Below are 18,721 nucleotides of genomic sequence, written 5' to 3' on the forward strand. Positions count from 1 at the left end.
CTGTTGTTTAGCCACAACCCTACCCTAACTCTGCGGCAGCCTCAATAGCTTTTATTTTATTTTTACTTGTAAGGAGAAATTGGTTTCCAGACTTGTTTCTTTGTTCTAGAGCTCAGGCTGGTCAGAAAGCAGATTAGCATCTAACGCTAGATCTCCCTGCGATTTTCAGTAGGTCAGTGAGAGTTTCTGAATCCTAATTGTTTAACTGTAGCAAAAATATGAAAACTCCTTTTCTAAATTAGATTTGCTAAAAGGAAGAAAGCTTGGGGAGCGGGTTGTTTCTGGTGAAAGGACCGTGTGCTCAGTTTAGCTACTAGAAACACGTTCCCGGACTGAGCAGTTTCCCAATAGGTACTTAGTCCCTTAATTCTGTAGCTATTAATCCACTTTCTGGAAAGCGACATGGTTTGTGAGGTGACAACGGAGAAGTCTCAAGCTGGCTGTGGCATCGTGAGATGGTAGGAAGCATCTGTCTGTTTGTCCGATAGATAACATACTGCTAGTTCTGGTAGCTGACATCAGGAACAAGGAGGGAAGTCGCAAGGAATGGGATTTATGAGCTCATCCCTAAAGACATGGTGCGCTAAGCCTGGAGTCAAACATTGGCCTAGTTCTCACTGCAGTGGTAATTCTGGGTTGTACCACTTCACACTGCAGGTGCCAGAATATACCTCTGTACAAAGAAATTCTCTGAGCTAGCTAGAATTCTTCTCCCAGTTTTTTTTTGGGGGGGGAGGGGGGACTGGAGACATATGGTGGAGCATTCAATCTGTGAGTTTTGACTTGTTGCCTGAAGTGGTACAGCCCTGATACAAGTTCATCACCTTGGAGCGAACTGCCGAGCATTGGTGGTCATTATGATCAACTATCCACCCAATGCAAATTACTTATTATAACTTATTAATTGCAGCAATTCTACAATTTTGTGTGAGGTTAGATTTGGTACAGGGGTGTGGGGGGTGTGGGTGTGTTCCTTTTTCAAAGTTATTTTCTAGTCCTTATGATTTTGCGAAAAAGGTTATGGGTAATGGCAAAATGCTTTTTTCACACCGAAAGAACATTTAACAGGCAAAAGCAGTTGCTAAGAGGCCATCTTGAAGATTTTGTTTTCATGCACCATGTTATTACAGGGACGTACCACCTTCAGAAGAACCTCAGAAAAGAACGAAGGGAGTCCCTTGTTTGTCAGACGGGTAGCTGGGTAGATTTTCCAGTGCTAGGGGCAAGGGACAGACTTTCAGGCCCTGCATAATTATTTGCCTGCACCTGGGATTAACAGAAGGAAGGTGGGATTCTCTGCAGTTTGGGTGGGACTTGCACCCTTGGAAACATGCAATACATTTGTTGGTCTTCAATGTGCCTTAAGGCTCTGTGTTGTTTGGTTTCAGCAAGCTAGCAAGACCTCTCTTCTCAAAAGTGTTAGGAGCCTGAAGTTATAGTTTTAGACACACTTGCCTATGAATCAGGCTCCCCGAATAAAGCAATCAGGCTCATTCCTCCTGAGTAAGTGAGCACAGGGTTGGCTGCACATCCATTTCACCAGCAGATTCATCAAGGTGCAAAGTCAGCTTCTGCACATCACACATAAACCCTGCTGAGTTCCATAGGGCTTACTCAGAGGTACCAGAGAGTAAGTCCCATTGAGTTCAGCAGATCCTACTTTTGAGTAAACCTATAGGGTTGCTGATACACGGCTGCATTTATATGCCCATGTGCGCGTGCAAATATGGGAGTAAATCCCATTGAATCTTTTGCATCTTCCTCCTGAGTAGAAGTGCCACAGGGTCCAGCTGTGCAGCCTTAACTGGGAACGGTGGAAAGGCCAACTTTAATGCCATAAGTCGTTTTTTATTCAAAAAACAAGGGACTCTTTCTTTTTTGAGGTTCTTCTGAAGGTGGTACATTCCTGTAATAATATGGTGCATGAAAACGAAATCTTGAAGATGGCCTCTTAAGCAACTGCTTTTGCCTGTTAAATGTTCTTTCAGTGCCAAAAAGGCACCTATATTGAGGTTCTGATCACTTGAACCTTAATTAAAGCACAAGCGATTCTAGAGGGCAGACGGTGCATCCGCTCAGCCGCTTGATGGCGCTAGTTCTCACGGCCTGCTCTCTTTTCTCTCTCTCCCACAGCTTGCTGGGGAGCCTGCCGGGGGCCCAGGACAATGGCCAGCAGCCCTTTGCCAGGCGCCACCGACCTCCTCCTGTCCGCCTCGTCCAACGCCTTCCCGTCGGACTCGCTGAGCCAGGGGCCGCCCCCTCCGCCTCCACGCGGCGGCCCTCCTCACCCGGGCGCCATGAAGCCCAACCAGGTGGGCCAAGTGATCCTCTACGGCATCCCCATCGTGTCTCTGGTGATCGACGGGCAGGAGCGGCTGTGCCTGGCGCAGATCTCCAACACGCTGCTGAAGAACTTCAGCTACAACGAGATCCACAACCGCCGCGTGGCGCTGGGCATCACGTGCGTGCAGTGCACCCCGGTGCAGCTGGAGATCCTGCGCAGGGCGGGCGCCATGCCCATCTCGTCGAGGCGCTGCGGCATGATCACCAAGAGGGAAGCCGAGCGGCTCTGCAAGTCCTTCCTAGGGGAGAACCGGCCGCCCAAGCTGCCCGACAACTTCGCCTTCGACGTGTCGCACGAGTGCGCCTGGGGCTGCCGGGGCAGCTTCATCCCGGCGCGCTACAACAGCTCCCGGGCCAAGTGCATCAAATGCAGCTACTGCAGCATGTACTTCTCGCCCAACAAGTTCATCTTCCACTCGCACCGCACCCCCGACGCCAAGTACACGCAGCCCGATGCCGCCAACTTCAACTCCTGGCGGCGCCACCTCAAGCTGACCGACAAGACCCCGCAGGACGAGCTGGTCTTCGCCTGGGAGGACGTCAAGGCCATGTTCAACGGCGGCAGCCGGAAGAGGGCCCTCCCGCAGGCCTCGCACGCCCACCATCCTGGAGGGGGCGGCGGAGGAGGAGGAGGAGGCTCCGGCCCTCACTGCCACCCTTTGGGCGCCGTCAAGGCGGCGGTGGTGGGCGTCGGAGGAGGCCTGCTCAGCCCGCACCTGCTGGGCGCGCCGCCGCCGCCGCCGCCTGACCTGCACCAGAAGCGCGGCCGCTTCGACGACGACGAGGAGCTGCAGGAAGCGGTGGCGGCGGCCGCGGCGGCAGCTGCGGCCGTTGCGCACGGCGGCGCCGGCAAAGCGCAAAGGAACTACCCGGTCATCCCGGTGCCCAGCAAGGGCTCCTCCTTCGGGGGCGTCCTGCAGAAGTTCCCCGGCTGCGGGGGCCTCTTCCCGCACCCGTACGGCTTCCCCGCGGCCGCCTTCAGCCTCTGCCACAAGAAAGAGGACTCCGAGGGGCTGGGCGTCGGGGCGCAAGGCGGACCCGCGGGACACAAAGCGGCAGGTGCCGCCCCGACGGCAGGAGCGGGCCTGTCGGGGCTCTTCTGGCCCGGGACTAGGAAGGACGCGGCGGCGGCGGCCGCAGCCTTCTACCCGCCTTTCTGCATGTTTTGGCCGCCGCGCACCCCGGGGGCGCTCCCGGGGCTGCCCACGTACTTGCAGCCCGCGCCGCAGCCGCCCACTTGCACCGCCCTGGGCGGGGAGAGCCCCAGCTTGCTGCGCCAAGCCTTCCTGGACCTCGCAGACCCCGGCAGCGAAGGGGGAGCCGCCGGGCTGGGCACGCCGCCCGCCGCTGCCGCCCCACAAGCGAGCGGCGGAGGCGGCAGCGGCAGCAGCAGGGACCCACGGGCTTTCGACGGCAGCGAGGCGGCATGTTCTCCCGCGGCCGAAGGAGGCGGAGGCGGCGGAGGGTCGCGGGGCTCGGCGCCTCACCAGCCCCACCTGCTGGACGGGCAGCCGCGGGGCAAATCCGGCGCGTCGTACCACCACTCCAGCGCCTTCCGTCCAGTGGGGGGCAAAGAGGACTCGGAAAGCCTAGCCAAGCTGCACCACCACCACCCGGCGCCGCGCTCCTCGTCCTCGCCGCAGCCCCTCTTGCTGCTGCCGCCCCCCGAGCGGGAGGCAGGGGGCTGCGAACGCCCCCTCCAGGCCCCCGGCCACCGCCTGCTCTCCCCGGGGGGCACCAGCTGCAGCTACCCCAGCGAGGAGAGCAGCGAGGAGGAAGAGGACGAGGAGGAAGAGGACGAAGAAGAAGAGCCGGAGGTGGACGTGGAGAGCCACAAACTGCCGGAGGAGGAGGAAGCGGAGGAAGAACCGGAGGAGGAAGAGGAAGACGAGCAGGAGGTGGTGGACCCCGTCGGGGGAGCCGGCCGCTACCTGCAGAGCCGCGGGCTGACGGACAAGGGCGCCTCCCGGGACAGGCCGAGCGGGGCAGCCTCTGCAGTGGCCGCCGCCCCGACGGGGCCTTACCCCGCGGCCTCCTGCCGGCCGGCTCCAGAGGAGGAAAAGTCGGGGGCGCCCCACGTCGAGCAGCTGCTGCTGCCGCCTCCCCCTCCCCCTCCTCCGGCTCTTCCTCTGCCCACCTGCCCCCCGAAAGGAGGAGGAAGCAGCGGCGGGAGCAGCCCAGCGCCCCATCCATCAGCGGAGGAGCAGGCGCCGCAGCCCCCTTACAAAGATGTAAATACCCCCCTCTAGGCTCCTTCGAGCCAATTATTTTTATTGAAATGCACCTCTAGGCTGAGTCGCTTCCAGATGCGGGGAGAGGAAGATGGATCGAGGAGGGTCTTTTCGCAGGGCCCCCGCCCCTTTAGAGCCAGGGAAACGGAACTGGCAAGAAATAGGGCGAGCCTCTCCCGCATCTCCAAAGGCAGCGCCTGCCTGCCCGTGACACTTTCAAGCGGTTGTGGGTGGCGCGTGGCTCTTGTCTGGCGCTCCCCCCGCTCTACGCCCCAGCACAGCTTTTCTGGGGGGAGAGGGCATGGGGAAGGGGGCTCAGGAAACGGGGGCCACTATCCGGCCCTTTCCCAGCCTCGTTGATTTCAATGAGACCTTTAAACACCTCCTCAGTCTCGGCTTCTCGCCCAATATTTACTCCAATATTTGCTCGCCCAATATCTGCTTCCAAATAAGGTCTCCCTTAGAAGAAACACCAGTTCCTTCGACCCTAACTGGGCTTCTTCGAAGGAGGCGGGTGCGCGTTGCCATTTTTGAGGGTCTCACACAAAAACCAACTTGGCGGGGGCGTTTTATCACAGGTTTCAGGACCCGCAAGAGCTACAGGCGGACCCGATGCCTCTCCGAGCGCGACGCACAAGCCGCTTCAGTCTCAAAATCCCTTGTCTGTGCCTCACTTCCGTGGACTGGATTCTCACCGCCGGCAGATGAGATGGCAAATCGGTTTCTGGGCTGTGCCATTTCAGGTTGAAGGCGTAAGGGAGTACGGGACTGAATGCTCCTGCATATAAAATAATTAAACCAATGCCTTTCACGCAGAAAGCTAGCATGTCAGGGAGGGAGCTTCTTGAAACGCTAGCTTTCTATGTGCAGGGGCATTACTATCATCATCATTTAGTCATTTTTTTAGTAGTAGTATGAAGAACCACCTGAAATGTCGCGGAGCCCAGAAACTGCTTAACTACCTCGTGTATTGTCTGTGAGAATTAAGTGCTTTAGTGCCAGGACACTAAGTTGGTTGAGTTCCAGCGCACGCCTTGTAACAGGAGCCACTGCAGACTCGCAGACGTTAACGGGCCTGAGTTGGTCCTGTGCATTAACTTCAAGGGGTCTACTCGGAGTAGGACTAACATGAGCTACCGCTCCTTGCCCTTTTACTTACAGCTCAGGACCCGCCCTCATAATAGGTTCTGCGGAGTTCTGATAGCCACACCTCAATTATATATATATATATATATATATATATATTTCTAGGGTTGGGGAAGGAGCAGAAAAGCACAACCAATATGACTAGGGGTCTGGAGCGAGTCCCTTAGGCGGAAAGGGAGCTTTTTGGTTCATAAAATAAGACCCAAGGGTGCGGAGGAAGCACCGAGAGAGAAGCTTTGCTCTCTCTCATAATGCTAGAGTTCTAGAGAAAGGACGTGGATGAGCGGTAGGGCGTCTGCTTCGCAGGCGGGAGGTCCCTGGTTCGATCCCCCGCATCTCCTGCCAGAGCTGGGAGAGACCTCGGTCCGAAAACCTGGAGAGCTTCTCCCAGTCCGTACTTGAGCGAGATCAAACGGCCTGACCCAGTATGTCAGCGATCAAACTGACTAATTAATCTCTGGAACTCGCTGCCACAAGATGTAGCGCTGGCCATTGACTTAAGATGGGAATTTTCTACGGAATCAGGAAAGGACAAGCCTATAAATGAGTCCTAGTTGTACTGGGTACTGTATGCAACTTCCAAGTTTGGGGAAAGTCCTAACGTGTACACGGCCCTGAATAGTGACCCGTGGAAATTAAGGCCACGATCCTCTACTACACACATATCAGGGAGGAAATCCCATGGAACTCAGCGGGGCTTACCTCTGAGTAGATATTATGTAGGATTGCGCTATAAATTGGTTTAAAGGGGACCTCGCCACTTTTTAGTGCAATATGCATGCCCGTTTGTCATAATCAGGTCTTCGGTCGGCATATACACTGTACTGTACCTTTGAAGCAAATTCGCTGCAGCTTCTTTCCCTCAAAGGATTCTGGGCGCTGTAGTTCGTTAAGCGTTGCTGGGCGTTGTCACTCTGTGAGGCGTAAACTACAGCGCCCAGAATCCTTTGAGGGAAAGAAAATGCAGCGAATGTGCCTTAAAAGGTTGATACACAGAGTTGAAGGCAGTTCTTAGCTTGCTCTTCTGTTAAGGAGGACGGATCACCTCTCTGGGAATACTCTGGTTCCATGCACCCATTTCCCTGACATCAAGACCCACTGATTCCAACGGCACTTCTTCCGAGGAAGCGCCTTGAGGAACACAGACTTGGGTACACACCCAGAAGGAAAAGCCCCTGGATCAGTTCCACTGGAGGCCGCGAAGCCCAGCTTTCTGTGGCCAACAGAGATAAATCATGCGGTAGCTCAGCTGGTTGAGCATAAAACTCTTGATCTTAGACTGAAATCCATGGGTTTCAGCCCCACATTGGGCAAAAGATTCCTGCATCGCAGGGGGTTGGACTAAATGACCTTTGCAGTCCCTTCCAAGTTTACAATTCTATAATTCTATAGATGCTTCCCCGGAAGCCCATCACTGACTGAGACAACGTCTCCTCACTTGGTTCGCTCCCGCCCGCTCAGGTAGGCTGCGCAATGAACGACAGTGGCCCGGCTTGGATTCGTTAAACTGGACTTAAACTGGTGGTCGTTGCCTTCAACGGGGGAGGGGGCGGATAATAATAATAGTAATAATAATAATAATAATAATAATAATAATAATAATAATAATAATAATAATAATAAGCACTTCCTTCCACTCTGGGCAGCTTCCACAAAGACAAAAAATACACTAAGATGTCACACATTAAAAACTTCCCTGAACAGGGCTGCCTTCAGATGTCTTCTAAAAGTCTGGTAGTAGTTCTTCTCTTTGACATCTGGTGGGAGGATGTTCCACAGGGCGGGCGCCACTACCGAGAAGGCCCTCTGCCTGGTTCCCTGTAACCTCACTTCTCACAATGAGGGAACCGCCAGAAGGCCCTCGGCGCTGGACCTCAGTGTCCGGGCTGAAAGATGGGGGTGGAGACGCTCCTTCAGGTATACAGGACCGAGGCCGTTTAGGGCAATTGAGGTCCATGATGGACATGTGCGGGATTTACTTCCGAGTAAACAGGGCTCACTATCCCGCTGTGGACGTAAGCCTCCCCTCCCCACACCCAGCCCTGACCTGTTTCAACCACAACACGGGGGGAATTTTCCCTGCGTTGAAGTAGACGAGGCTTTACATTGCTAGAGCGCGCTGGGGACGCGCCCCCGGCTAGGATCCGCGCAACCAGAACTTAGGCACGCTGCTTACTCGAAAGTAAGCCTCAATTGAGTCCAAGGGTTCCTCGCTGAAATCCATGGGGTCTTTATTGCCCCCCCCCCCCAGCAACCATACTTAAATGTGACCCTTTATATAAGACTTGTTTGTGGATGTTATTCATCTGTTGCCCCCCCCCCCACCTCAAATAAAAAAATCTCAGGGACCCGACAAGCGTCGCCGGTCGTCATGTTTGTCCCCCCGGCCCCCGCGTTTGTTTCTCCTGCTCTATTTTCCTTGCTTGCTGCAAACCGTTTACTTTCCCTTTCCTGTTAATTGCTCATCGATTGCATTAGGTTTGGCTTTTAATTCCTGTTTGTCTATTTGTTTCTCGTCGTGCTAGATCCAGAAAGGCAAGGAAGGGAACCATGTTGCCGCGTCGGCGAAGGAAGACAACAGCTTCTCAGGCAAGACACGGAGCCGTTGGCTAATTTCTCACGCCGGGGCAGACCCGGGAGCGCCGTGGAAACGGGCAAATGCGCAATTGGGGGTTCCAGATCCGGATTTGTCCTTAGGAATGTGGCTGCTGAACCGCAGATCCTTTCTCAGACACTGCACGTGTGAGCGTGTGCGTGTCAGATCACGCCGAACTAGATCTCGATCTTCTCGAACATTTAATCAGCCAAGTTAACACGACAATTACCAGCAACGACTAAGAAACACTGGTCGTTAGTATTCCTAGCAAATGCTAGCAGGTTCTCAATGCCACACAACACGTTTTTCTTTCTATATGTCCTTGCATGCTGGCTTGTATCTACTTCCCTCTCGGGTTTGTGGGGTGGCGGTGTTCCTTCCAAAGAGCTTTGCAATATTGCAAAGAATAATAATTAATTCGGGTTTTGTTTTTTGTTTGTTTTACTTTTAGAGAAGAGCAAGGAACACAATTTTTTCATCACAGACGCCGAACATCCAGGAGGGGATTTCTGGAGAAATATTGCAGGTAGGCTCAGAGTGCAGGGGAATCAATGCACACGTTTGCAACCGGACCGGTCCCGTGTTTACTCGGAAGTAAGCCCCGCTGTAAGGCTTCCTCCCAAGTCTGCGTGCGTAAGACTGTGTAGCCTTCAAATTCCTAATCAAATGACTGAATATTTTGTAGAAGGGTAAAAATAAACAACGGTCCCAGATAGATATAATAACTAAGGGAAAAATGCAAAGAGGTGTTAATAGCAATAAGGTTATTAATTGCTGGGCATATTTCAGCAGGAAATTTCGGGAATGGAGCAGGTTACACAATGGAGCCGGCTGGTAGGGAAGAGAAAACATAAAATGACAATAATTGAAATGTTCTCTTTGAAACCTTCCATTAAAAAGGATCACAGCTTATTGCTTTTAATATCTGTCAGAGAGACATTAAAGGTGTTTTATGAGATCCATGGCAACATTTATATTATCTCCGTGATAATGATCTCTACACAAAATGTATAATACATTGACAAAAATTACATTATACAAATTAAATGGAACCACCTTTTACTGATTGCTAAATGTCTCCAAGGGGTTTGGGGGGGCGGAGGGGGGAGGGAAAGACGTGATTAGAAGTTTTGATACTAAGTTGTCTATTGCGAGGGAGGGTTATAAGGAAAAGGGGTTTTTGTTTCTTGGGAGAGGGAGAGAGAGAGAGAAAAGGGAATCTAATTTTCCATTTATGTAATGCAAACTGTCTTGGCTTTGACTATTCACGGTTAATTGACTGTCAAACGAGGTTGTTATCCCGAGGCTATGTCTGCAAATTTGCCTGTCAAATGAGACAGAGAGAGCAAGCCTTGGAGAGAGAGAGAGAGAGAGAGAGAGAGAGAGAGAGAGAGAGAGAAATGCAAGTGTAGTGGGAACTGATGGAGAAAATGGGATCTTCCAGAAACCTTATATAATAGCAGCCAGCACAGTTCTCACTATATATATATATATATATATATATATATATATATATATATGCAGGTTTTGGTGTCTTCGGGTGTCTTCCCGTGTAAGAGTTGGGGTGTCTAGGCGACGTTTCGACGAGGTCTCGTTTCGTGACGACACGTCCCGCCTGCCAGACATCTGGAAATTAGCCCTCCCCACAAAAACCGACACCAGAACCAGAGGCACACAGAACGCCATCTCCAATCAACCACACCAGACCCAAACCCAGACCCTCTCCACAGATAAATTACAGACACCATCCAGTAGCCAAACCATAGTGGCACCTCCGGATGCTGCACCCCCCTGCAATCCCTACACAGATCTGGCTGGCACAGGGCACAGAACCACAGCTCGCCCCTATACACGAAGCCAAGCCAGAGCACAACTAAGTGCAGTACAGCCATCTTCTCAGAAAAACTCTTCACAAGCTCAAGAGGTCAAGACACGAAAGCTTTAGCAACTAATCCACACCTAATGACCCTCCTAAGTGGTACTCAGAATATCACTCAAGTAATCACTCAAGATATCCCTCAAGTAATTAATGAACAAAAGAAGAAAAGGCACATTAACCTGGGAACTTCCTCTCTGCCCAGAACGTTGGAGGCTATACACCACACCCCCTCAACAGTATTTATAGGAACTCAAACACTGAGATCCTGCTCTGTTCTAGTAACAAGAAGCCGAAAGCACCAGCCTGAAGATGACGAGTGAGACCTCGTCGAAACGTCGCCTAGACACCCCAACTCTTACACGGGAAGACACCCGAAGACACCAAAACCTGCATTCCTGTACCCGTGAAAATCTACGAAAGCAAATATATATATATATATATGATCCCTAAATGATCCAACATGGTTATATGCTTGTTCCACTGCAAAAAAGCAAAACAAAAGCAAACCCTACTTTTCTTCAATGGATTTCACATGATTTAAAAGCCCACTCTGAAACGGGTGCTGCGACGAGGGAGGGAAAACAATGGCCTTTTAAATAAAGTGAATAAGAGATGATAAAAAGGGAAATTGATATTAAGAGTGGGACAAGGGATCATCTAGCTTGATTATTTCCAGGGTATTATGAAATGGCCCACCAGGGAGCCCAATACCAGCAGGAATACATTCCGGAGTAAGTTATTAAGAAAGCTTTGTACGATTCTTGGCTTCCTGCGCTGGAGAAAATTTAGATAAACTGAGATGTGTAGATACATAAAAGTAGTCCCACATCCCTGCATTGTGCACGTGTGTGTGTGTGTGTGTGTGTGTGTGTGTGTGTGTGTGTGAAAGAGAGAGGACTCCTGCATGTATACATGCAAATGAATACCTCTCTCCCATTTATCTGATTTCTGGCTCCAAAGTACTACAAAGACTGTTTTCTAGAGAAGCATCTGTGTTGAGTCTGTTGCAGCGAAAACAACAAAGAATCTTGTACTACCTTGAAGCACTAATAAAACATAAGCCTTCAAGAGCCATAGTTCAACTCCATCAACTATTCTTAGCCCACAACAGCTAGGTGAACCCTCCAGAATCAATGGCAGTATATCTTACAATACCAGATATTAGGGACATGCAGTGGGAGGGGGTCTGATGCCTTCCATGGGCCGATCATGGGCCTTCCAGAAGCAGCTTGCTGGCCACTGAGCTAAGCAGACCCCATATCTGATCAGCAGGACTTAAGTTTAGTGTCAGGGTAGCCAACATGGTGCTATCCAACTGCTGTTGGACTTCAGCTCCCATTAGCCCCAGCCAGCCTGGCCAATAGTCAATGGTATGGGAGTTGGACCAACAACATCCACAGGGCAACATGCTGGCTGTCACCATGGACTTGGTGATTTCAGTGAGATAGTCAGTTTTATTCATTATTTGTCACATCCTGGCCCACCTCCCCTCTGTCTGTTGGATGGATCTAGATGAGTAAAGGTAAAGGGACCCCTGACCATTAGGTCCAGTTGTGACCGACTCTGGGGTTGCGGCGCTCATCTCGCTTTATTGGCCAAGGGAGCCGGCACACAGCTTCCAGGTCATGTGGCCAGCATGACTAAGCCGCTTCTGGAGAACCAGAGCAGCACACGGAAACGCTGTTTACCTTCCCACTGGATCTTTACCTATTTATCTACTTGCACTTTGACGTGCTTTCGAACTGCTAGGTTGGCAGGAGCAGGGACCGAGCAACGGGAGCTCACCCCGTCACGGGGATTCGAACCGTTGACCTTCTGATCGGCAAGTCCTAGGCTCTGTGGTTTAACCCACAGCGCCACCCCCATCCCCCCATCTAGATGAGTAGGAGAGGATATTTTATATATGAATGATCCCTCGTATTCTCACTTGTGTGAGAATGCAAATAATTATTTCAGCAGAGTAATATCACCATCCGTGCGCAGCTTATCTCTAGAAGCTATTTGGGACAAGGTTACATAACCTTCTAGAACAATTACGATATCCAAGGATGCTTAGGCAGACTTGGATTATTTTCTCCCTTTTAATGTTTCCCTCTTAACAAATAAACCACTCTCAGGCTACTTAAGTAAACAAGAATATACAAGGTTTACTCACATTAAAAGTCTTGCCAGGATTCAACAGTTACAGTGATGAAAATCAGGCAGGCAATAATCCTTAAATGTTACAAAAGTCCACATTCCATTTCAAAAGGGAGTGTGCTCCCTGGAGGAGAGCTCACAGACAACTTACTCCATTGCAGCTAAGAAGAAGAAGAGTGTGTGCAGTGACAGGAAGAAAAAGATTAAGTTTCTATTGTTCCCCTTCCCATCACACAAGTGTAGAGGATATGCCATCACAGAATCACATGTTTGTGACTATCTAGCAATCATGCATCTAGCAATTCATGACAGACAAAAGAAAATACTTATTTACACAGGGCATAGCTAAAGTGTGGCATATGCTCCCACAGCAGGCCGGAATATCCACCAACTTGGGGGGCCGTAAAAGAGGATTGGGCAAACTCATGGAGGGATTAGCTATGAAAGATAATGTTGTGGCTCCACTGTTGGGTGCTGTGTGCTTCTGACCTGTTCCTGGAAACTGCAGGAGGGGAGAGTTCTGTTGTCTTTCCAAGAACGGAAGTGGCATGAGTAAAAATGGAGACTTTTCAATTAAAATAATAATAATAATAATGAAGGCAGAATCACCTCCCACATTAGCCTCTGGGACTATTTGTCCCTTCCCTCATGTGCCTAGTTGTCAAATTGATTGCCAATAGGAAAGGGGATGTGTTTTCTGTTTTTCCACCCAAAATGGTAACGTCTGCCATTGCACCTATCATTCATAGATAGATAGATAGATAGATAGATAGATAGATAGATAGATAGATAGATATAGATATAGATAGAATGGCACATTCCATCCCCCGAAAGGGGCAACAATGCCTTCAATTTGCCCCCTATTCTGGCAAAAAATAAAACAGAGGTTTCGTTTGCTTGCTTGTTTTTGAAACAGTGATCTTTAAAGGTTCCCTGCAAAAACCACCAAGGTGGATCTGCCTCAGATCTGGCAGGCTTAATTCACTGTGGATCTGGCGGGCCTCTTTTGCCTGCAGGCTTCCTTGACTTATGTGCTAGCATGGATTATGCCATTCTACTAATGGGATGCATTAGGGAAGCAGTCTACTAATGCGTCCCATCAGCGCAAGGTTTTCTGCTTGTGCAATAGGGCTTTGCCCCTCTCCCCCTCCTGTATGCGCTCCAGAACATGAGGGGAACCCCCCAGAATAGATCTAGGGGCTGTGCGAGGAAAGAGAGGGAGAACATTCTTCCTGTGCAATCGGAAATCCTCGCACAGATGGAAGGGTTGCCTTAGCACTATGATGGATTCCACCAATTCTGCAGAAGTATGTACTGAGAAAGGGACGCGGGTGGCACTGTGGGTTAAACCACAGAGCCTAGGACTTGCCGATCAGAAGGACAGCGTTTCAAATCCCCACGATGGGGTGAACTCCCGTTGCTCTGTCCCTGCTCCTGCCAACCTAGCAGTTCGAAAGCACGTCAAAGTGCAAGTAGATAAATAGGTACCGCTCCGGTGGGCAGGTAAACGGCGTTTCCGTGCGCTGCTCTGGTTTGCCAGAAGCGGCTTAGTCATGCTGGCCACATGGCCTGGAAGCTGTACGCCAGCTCCCTCGCCCAATAAAACGAGTCAAAATAAAAAAATTCCTTCCAGTAGCACCTTAAAGACCAACTAAGTTAGTTCTTGGTATGAGCTTTCGTGTGCATGCACACTTCTTCAGATACACTGAAACAGAAGTTGCCAGATCCTTCTATATAGTGAGAAGGTGGGGAGGGGTATTACTCAGAAGGGTGGTGGGAATGGGAGATTGGCAGGTAGCTGAGATGAGCCTGTTGACGGCTCTTAACAACTGCAATAGGTCTTACAGGAAAAGGCAAGGGGTGAGAAGGTGAAAAATGGCTTAGTCATGTATAATGAGATATATAGAAGGATCTGGCAACTATAGAATCTCACTATATAGAAGGATCTGGCAACTTCTGTTTCAGTGTATCTGAAGAAGTGTGCATGCACACGAAAGCTCATACCAAGAGCTAACTTAGTTGGTCTTTAAGGTGCTACTGGAAGGAATTTTTTTATTTTGACTATGGCAGACCAACACGGCTACCTATCTGTAACTGGAACCAATAAAACGAGATGAGTGCCGCAACCCCAGAGTCGGCCACAACTGGACCTAATGGTCAGGGGTCCCTTTACCTTTTTATGTACTGAGAATGAGCAGGTGTCCTTGGTTAATTGTGAGTGGGGAGGAAAAATAGAGACCTAGAGCATCAGATAAAGACCACTGCTCATCCTGCTACTCTAAGTTTCATTCCTAACACTAGAAAGCAAAAAGGTCACCAAGTGACCAGAAGGGGGGTGGTGGAAATACCTGATCTTATGCACTTAACAGCAGTTTTAGCTGCATAAACCAGCAAGCTGTTGCTTTTCACAGATGGTTATCCTTCCTTGCTGTGTGTCAAGCTGCTGCTGGGATACGCAGCAGGAGACATAAAGTGAAGCTGCCAAGTCGAGGTAGACGGAGAAGGTTTTTCCAGGTTGTGGCAGGCCTTGTCATGCACAGGGGCGACTGAAGCTTCGTATGTTATTCCTTAGCCAGTTATTAGAGAACACATGTAATTTCACAGGAACAGCATAGGGCGGTCAGATTAATAGTGATGCCAGATATTTCTGCACCTTTGGTTGCTGCACCCTAAGGAACTATAAAAGGTGTAATAGTGCCTGGTTAGAACAGCAGACAAGACCATTGCAATTTATATTCCTGACTTATTAATACTACAATTCTAGACATGATTACTCAGAAAGTAGGTCTCTTCGAGTGTGTTTTAGTCCCAGTCCTGGTTAAGTGGAAAGAAGACTGTAGCAAGAGGCCTAGCTTTCAATGCAATGGCCAATCTGTCAGAAAGCTCCTAATAAGAAGAATAATGAACTTCCCTGCACACAAACAACTAGTGTGCCAGGGAGAAATGCTTTAACTCAGGCACCCCCAAACTCGGCCCTCCAGATGTTTTGGGACTACAATTCCCATCATCCCTGACCGCTGGTCCTGTTAGCTAGGGATGATGGGAGTTGTAGTCCCAAAACATCTGGAGGGCTGAGTTTGGGGGTGCCTGCTTTAACTTACCCTTCTCCTTGACATCCTAGGGTTGCTGTTTTTTTACATGCGGGGATTTATATGCTGTCCAGCACCAGCCTGCAAGGATCAAGCAACGTATATTCTGGGTCAAGGACACATAAGAGTAGTGTGTTACGGAAAAGCAGCAATGCGAGAGCGAGCTGCAGGTGGCTGCAAAGCAAAACAGGATGTTGATGTTTGGGACTGTACCATGGGAACAAAGGGGCAGTCTATTCACTGTACTGAGCACCGGATGTTAGCTCAGAGTGTCATCTGACCTGTACTGGAAGTACAGGGGTGGAGTTTATCTCTCTGCTGTTTAGAGTCTGAACTGTGCAGACGCATTTCTCTGTACTGCTGCAAGGACAGAAATAAAGCGATGTAAATACATTTCTGTCTGACTCTTTCCCCTCCCTGGGGAGGCAGGGAGGAGGGGAGTGTGGTGTGTTCTTCTCACGCTTGAGGAGGATCGCCGATAGTGACCTTGCCTGTATCCTGCTGGGAGTTGCAGACGGGGAGGTCAACAAGGATCTTAAGCCGAGTGCCTGGAGAGTGGCCAGTTTCCCTCTGATAAGGCTTAAGAATCAGACATAGTGATGTTTTGCAGGACCAAGGACAGCTCCCTATAAGCGCTTCTAGGGGCAAACACTGAGCTCAGATGGTTGAGCAAGGCAGCTGCACTGTAGATTCTGGTTCCCTGCCAGAGAAGTTTGAGTCTACAACCTCAGGGCAAAGTCAGGTGTCCTCTTTGTCAGGGTGATCTTGGCCTTGGCCTGGGTTAGATCCTGGCAATCCTGTGGCAGATCCCTTCTAATCCATATTTAGAATTGTAGAGTCACGAGGGTCATCTAATGCAACTCCCTGCATCGTAGGAATCTTTTGCCCAACACGGGGCTTGAACCCAGGACCCTGTGATTAAGAGTCTCATACGCTACCAGCTGAGCTATTTGAATACCATATTTTCCCAGGTATAACATGCTCCCATGTATAAGATGCCCCCTTTTTAAAGCCTCCAACTGATGGTCCCCTCTCTGGCAGAAGACGCCATGCACCCGCCCAATTGCCCCAGCAACAGCCAGTCAACAACACAGCTTGCCACAGCCACCATTAAAACAACCAGTAGTCACTGACAATCTCCAGCTCACGCCAGCAACCAAACCCAAGTCCCACCCCCCAAGGCACTACTTATGTATAAGACGACCCACAATTTTTCACATTATATTTTAAGAAAAAAAGCTTGTCTTATACACGGAAAAGTACGGTATATTTGTTTTTTGTAAATAGATAAATATTTGTTGATATGGAGAGGGGTGGTTAGGGGGGTGAATGACGGGGTGAACAACGGGGTGAAGTAGTAAGTTATGTTTTCTCTGGGTTTATGATCTTTCCAAAGAGAGAAAAGTTTTTATTTTGCAATCTATAATTGTAATCCAGACATTGCGCATGAATGGGGCGGGGTGAATAACTTTCTTGTACTTGGACCTTGCCCCCCGCCCCCAGTGCTGCTTATGTCTATAGAGGCCCCACACCAACTCAAAATTGCACCTGGGGTCTGCAAGGCACTTTTTGCCATGGGCAAGATGGTCTCTATTTGCAAGCAACATGACAACCTGTAAAACATCCCCCTCTTGCAAGGTTTATTAAATCACTCCCTCTCCCCGTGGAAAGAAACCCTGCAATGTACATCAACGTGATATCTTCCATTGCAAGGCTAGAAACTTTTGGAGAGCAACAGAAGCACAAACAGGGCCCGGGGGTAACCCTTGAAAGGCGGTCCAGGACCAGTCCAGAATCTGGAGGTTCTGCTAGGAGTCAGTCCGACAGGGCCAAGGCAGGGCACGAGGCAGGAAACCAGGCTAGGACAGGTACAGGATCTCAGGCAGGTTCTGGCATACAGCAATGTTGCTCCCGCAACCTGGGGAGGGGTCCGTCAGCCTTTTATCTTTGTCAGGGTAACGGCCGGTCCTGATCCCCCGGCGACTCACCTCTCTGTCTTGCCTGAAGGCGAGCACTCCTCCTGCGAGTACTCAGGCCTCTCCTTCTCTCAGACCTTAGGAGACGTCGGTGGGTTACTAGACCCAGAGGCCGCCTCAGCCTCCCCTGACCCAACCGGTAGTGGAGCAGCTGTAAGTGATGGCCCAGCTGAAGGCAACGAGGTAATCCCTGCATCTGGAGCCAGGGCAGGATCAGGCCCCGGACTCAGCCCAGCTGGTGTTTGTTGCAGGGGAAACTGTGTAGACTGGGACTCTTCAGGATCAGGCCCCAGACTTGGTTCAGATGATGCCTGAGGCAAAGGATCCGGTGCAGACTGAGACTTCTCTGGTTCCGAGTCTGAGCCCGAGTCCCAGGCCATCACACAGCCAATGTGAACAGGCCCAATAGACTGATGCTCTGGTTCTTGTTGAAGGCACCTTCATACACTTCCATGGTCTCAAGCTTTCTGAAACAAGCCCTGATCCAAAGTCCAACCCAATAAAGTGATCCTAAGCATGGCCACTCAGCAGCTCCATAGAGGTCCATGGGTAGAGGCATACTTTAGAACAGGCATCCCCAATCTTGGCCCTCCAGATGCTTTGGGACTACAACTCCCATCACCCCTAGCTAACAGCACCAGTGGTCAGGGATGATGGGAGTTGTAGTCCCAAAACATCTGGAGGGCCGAGTTTGGGGGTGCCTGCTTTAGAACCTGGAGTTCCAGGCCTCCTGTAAATGGAGTTGTTTGATCATGAACATAAGTCAAGGGATCGGGTGGGGTTGCCAGTAATTCCCTTCACCTCTCAGCCAAAAAATAATATACAAGGACCAGCTAAATCCTACTGCTTTTTATAAGCGTCCCTTTTTCTCCTGCAGTATTGAGCTTTTATTTGTATTTGTATTTTGAATTTTTAAAAAAATTGCAGCGGACAGTGACCTTGTGTTCCTCACACAACATCCTGGAATGAAGTTTAGCAACCATGTTTCTGAGCATAATGGAAATGCTGGCACCACGCTGGATACATCTGGTTTTACAATTGCATTACTACAATAAATATCGAGAAGAGATCACAAATGTCACTATTGAATATGCATCATACGCAATAATAGAATTTCTGCAAAGGGCAGATTTAAGTGTACATTGATCAGTGGAAACTAGGAATAAACCATTCCCTGTAAATATATAGAAAAATCAACAAATCTAAAGTTCATGTTTTAATAATATCTCATCATCTAATATTCTCAGATGACATTGGCTTATTTATATATTGTCCTTTCTCTAAAGAGCTCAGAAAGGTGTGTATAGAATCTTCCTATTTTA

The 18,721-nt window shown here is 49.9% G+C and overlaps 1 protein-coding gene across 2 annotated transcripts in view; it reads left to right on the top strand.

Moving 5' to 3' along the window:
• Positions 1 to 2,297: 2,297 nt before the first annotated feature.
• Positions 2,298 to 18,721, top strand: part of SKOR2 (SKI family transcriptional corepressor 2) — a gene marked incomplete at its 5' end in the record, with an annotated part of 35,180 nt that continues 18,756 nt past the window's right edge. For both annotated transcript variants that reach the window (XM_081212735.1, XM_081212734.1), the window contains 3 exons: positions 2,298 to 4,574; positions 8,246 to 8,309; positions 8,768 to 8,842. In XM_081212735.1, coding sequence (XP_081068861.1) covers positions 2,298 to 4,574; positions 8,246 to 8,309; positions 8,768 to 8,842 — 2,416 coding nt within the window. The remainder of the gene's footprint in view (positions 4,575 to 8,245; positions 8,310 to 8,767; positions 8,843 to 18,721) is intronic.

This window comes from Podarcis bocagei (assembly GCF_964188305.1).
Source record: "Podarcis bocagei genome assembly, chromosome: 11".
NCBI lineage: Eukaryota > Metazoa > Chordata > Lepidosauria > Squamata > Lacertidae > Podarcis > Podarcis bocagei.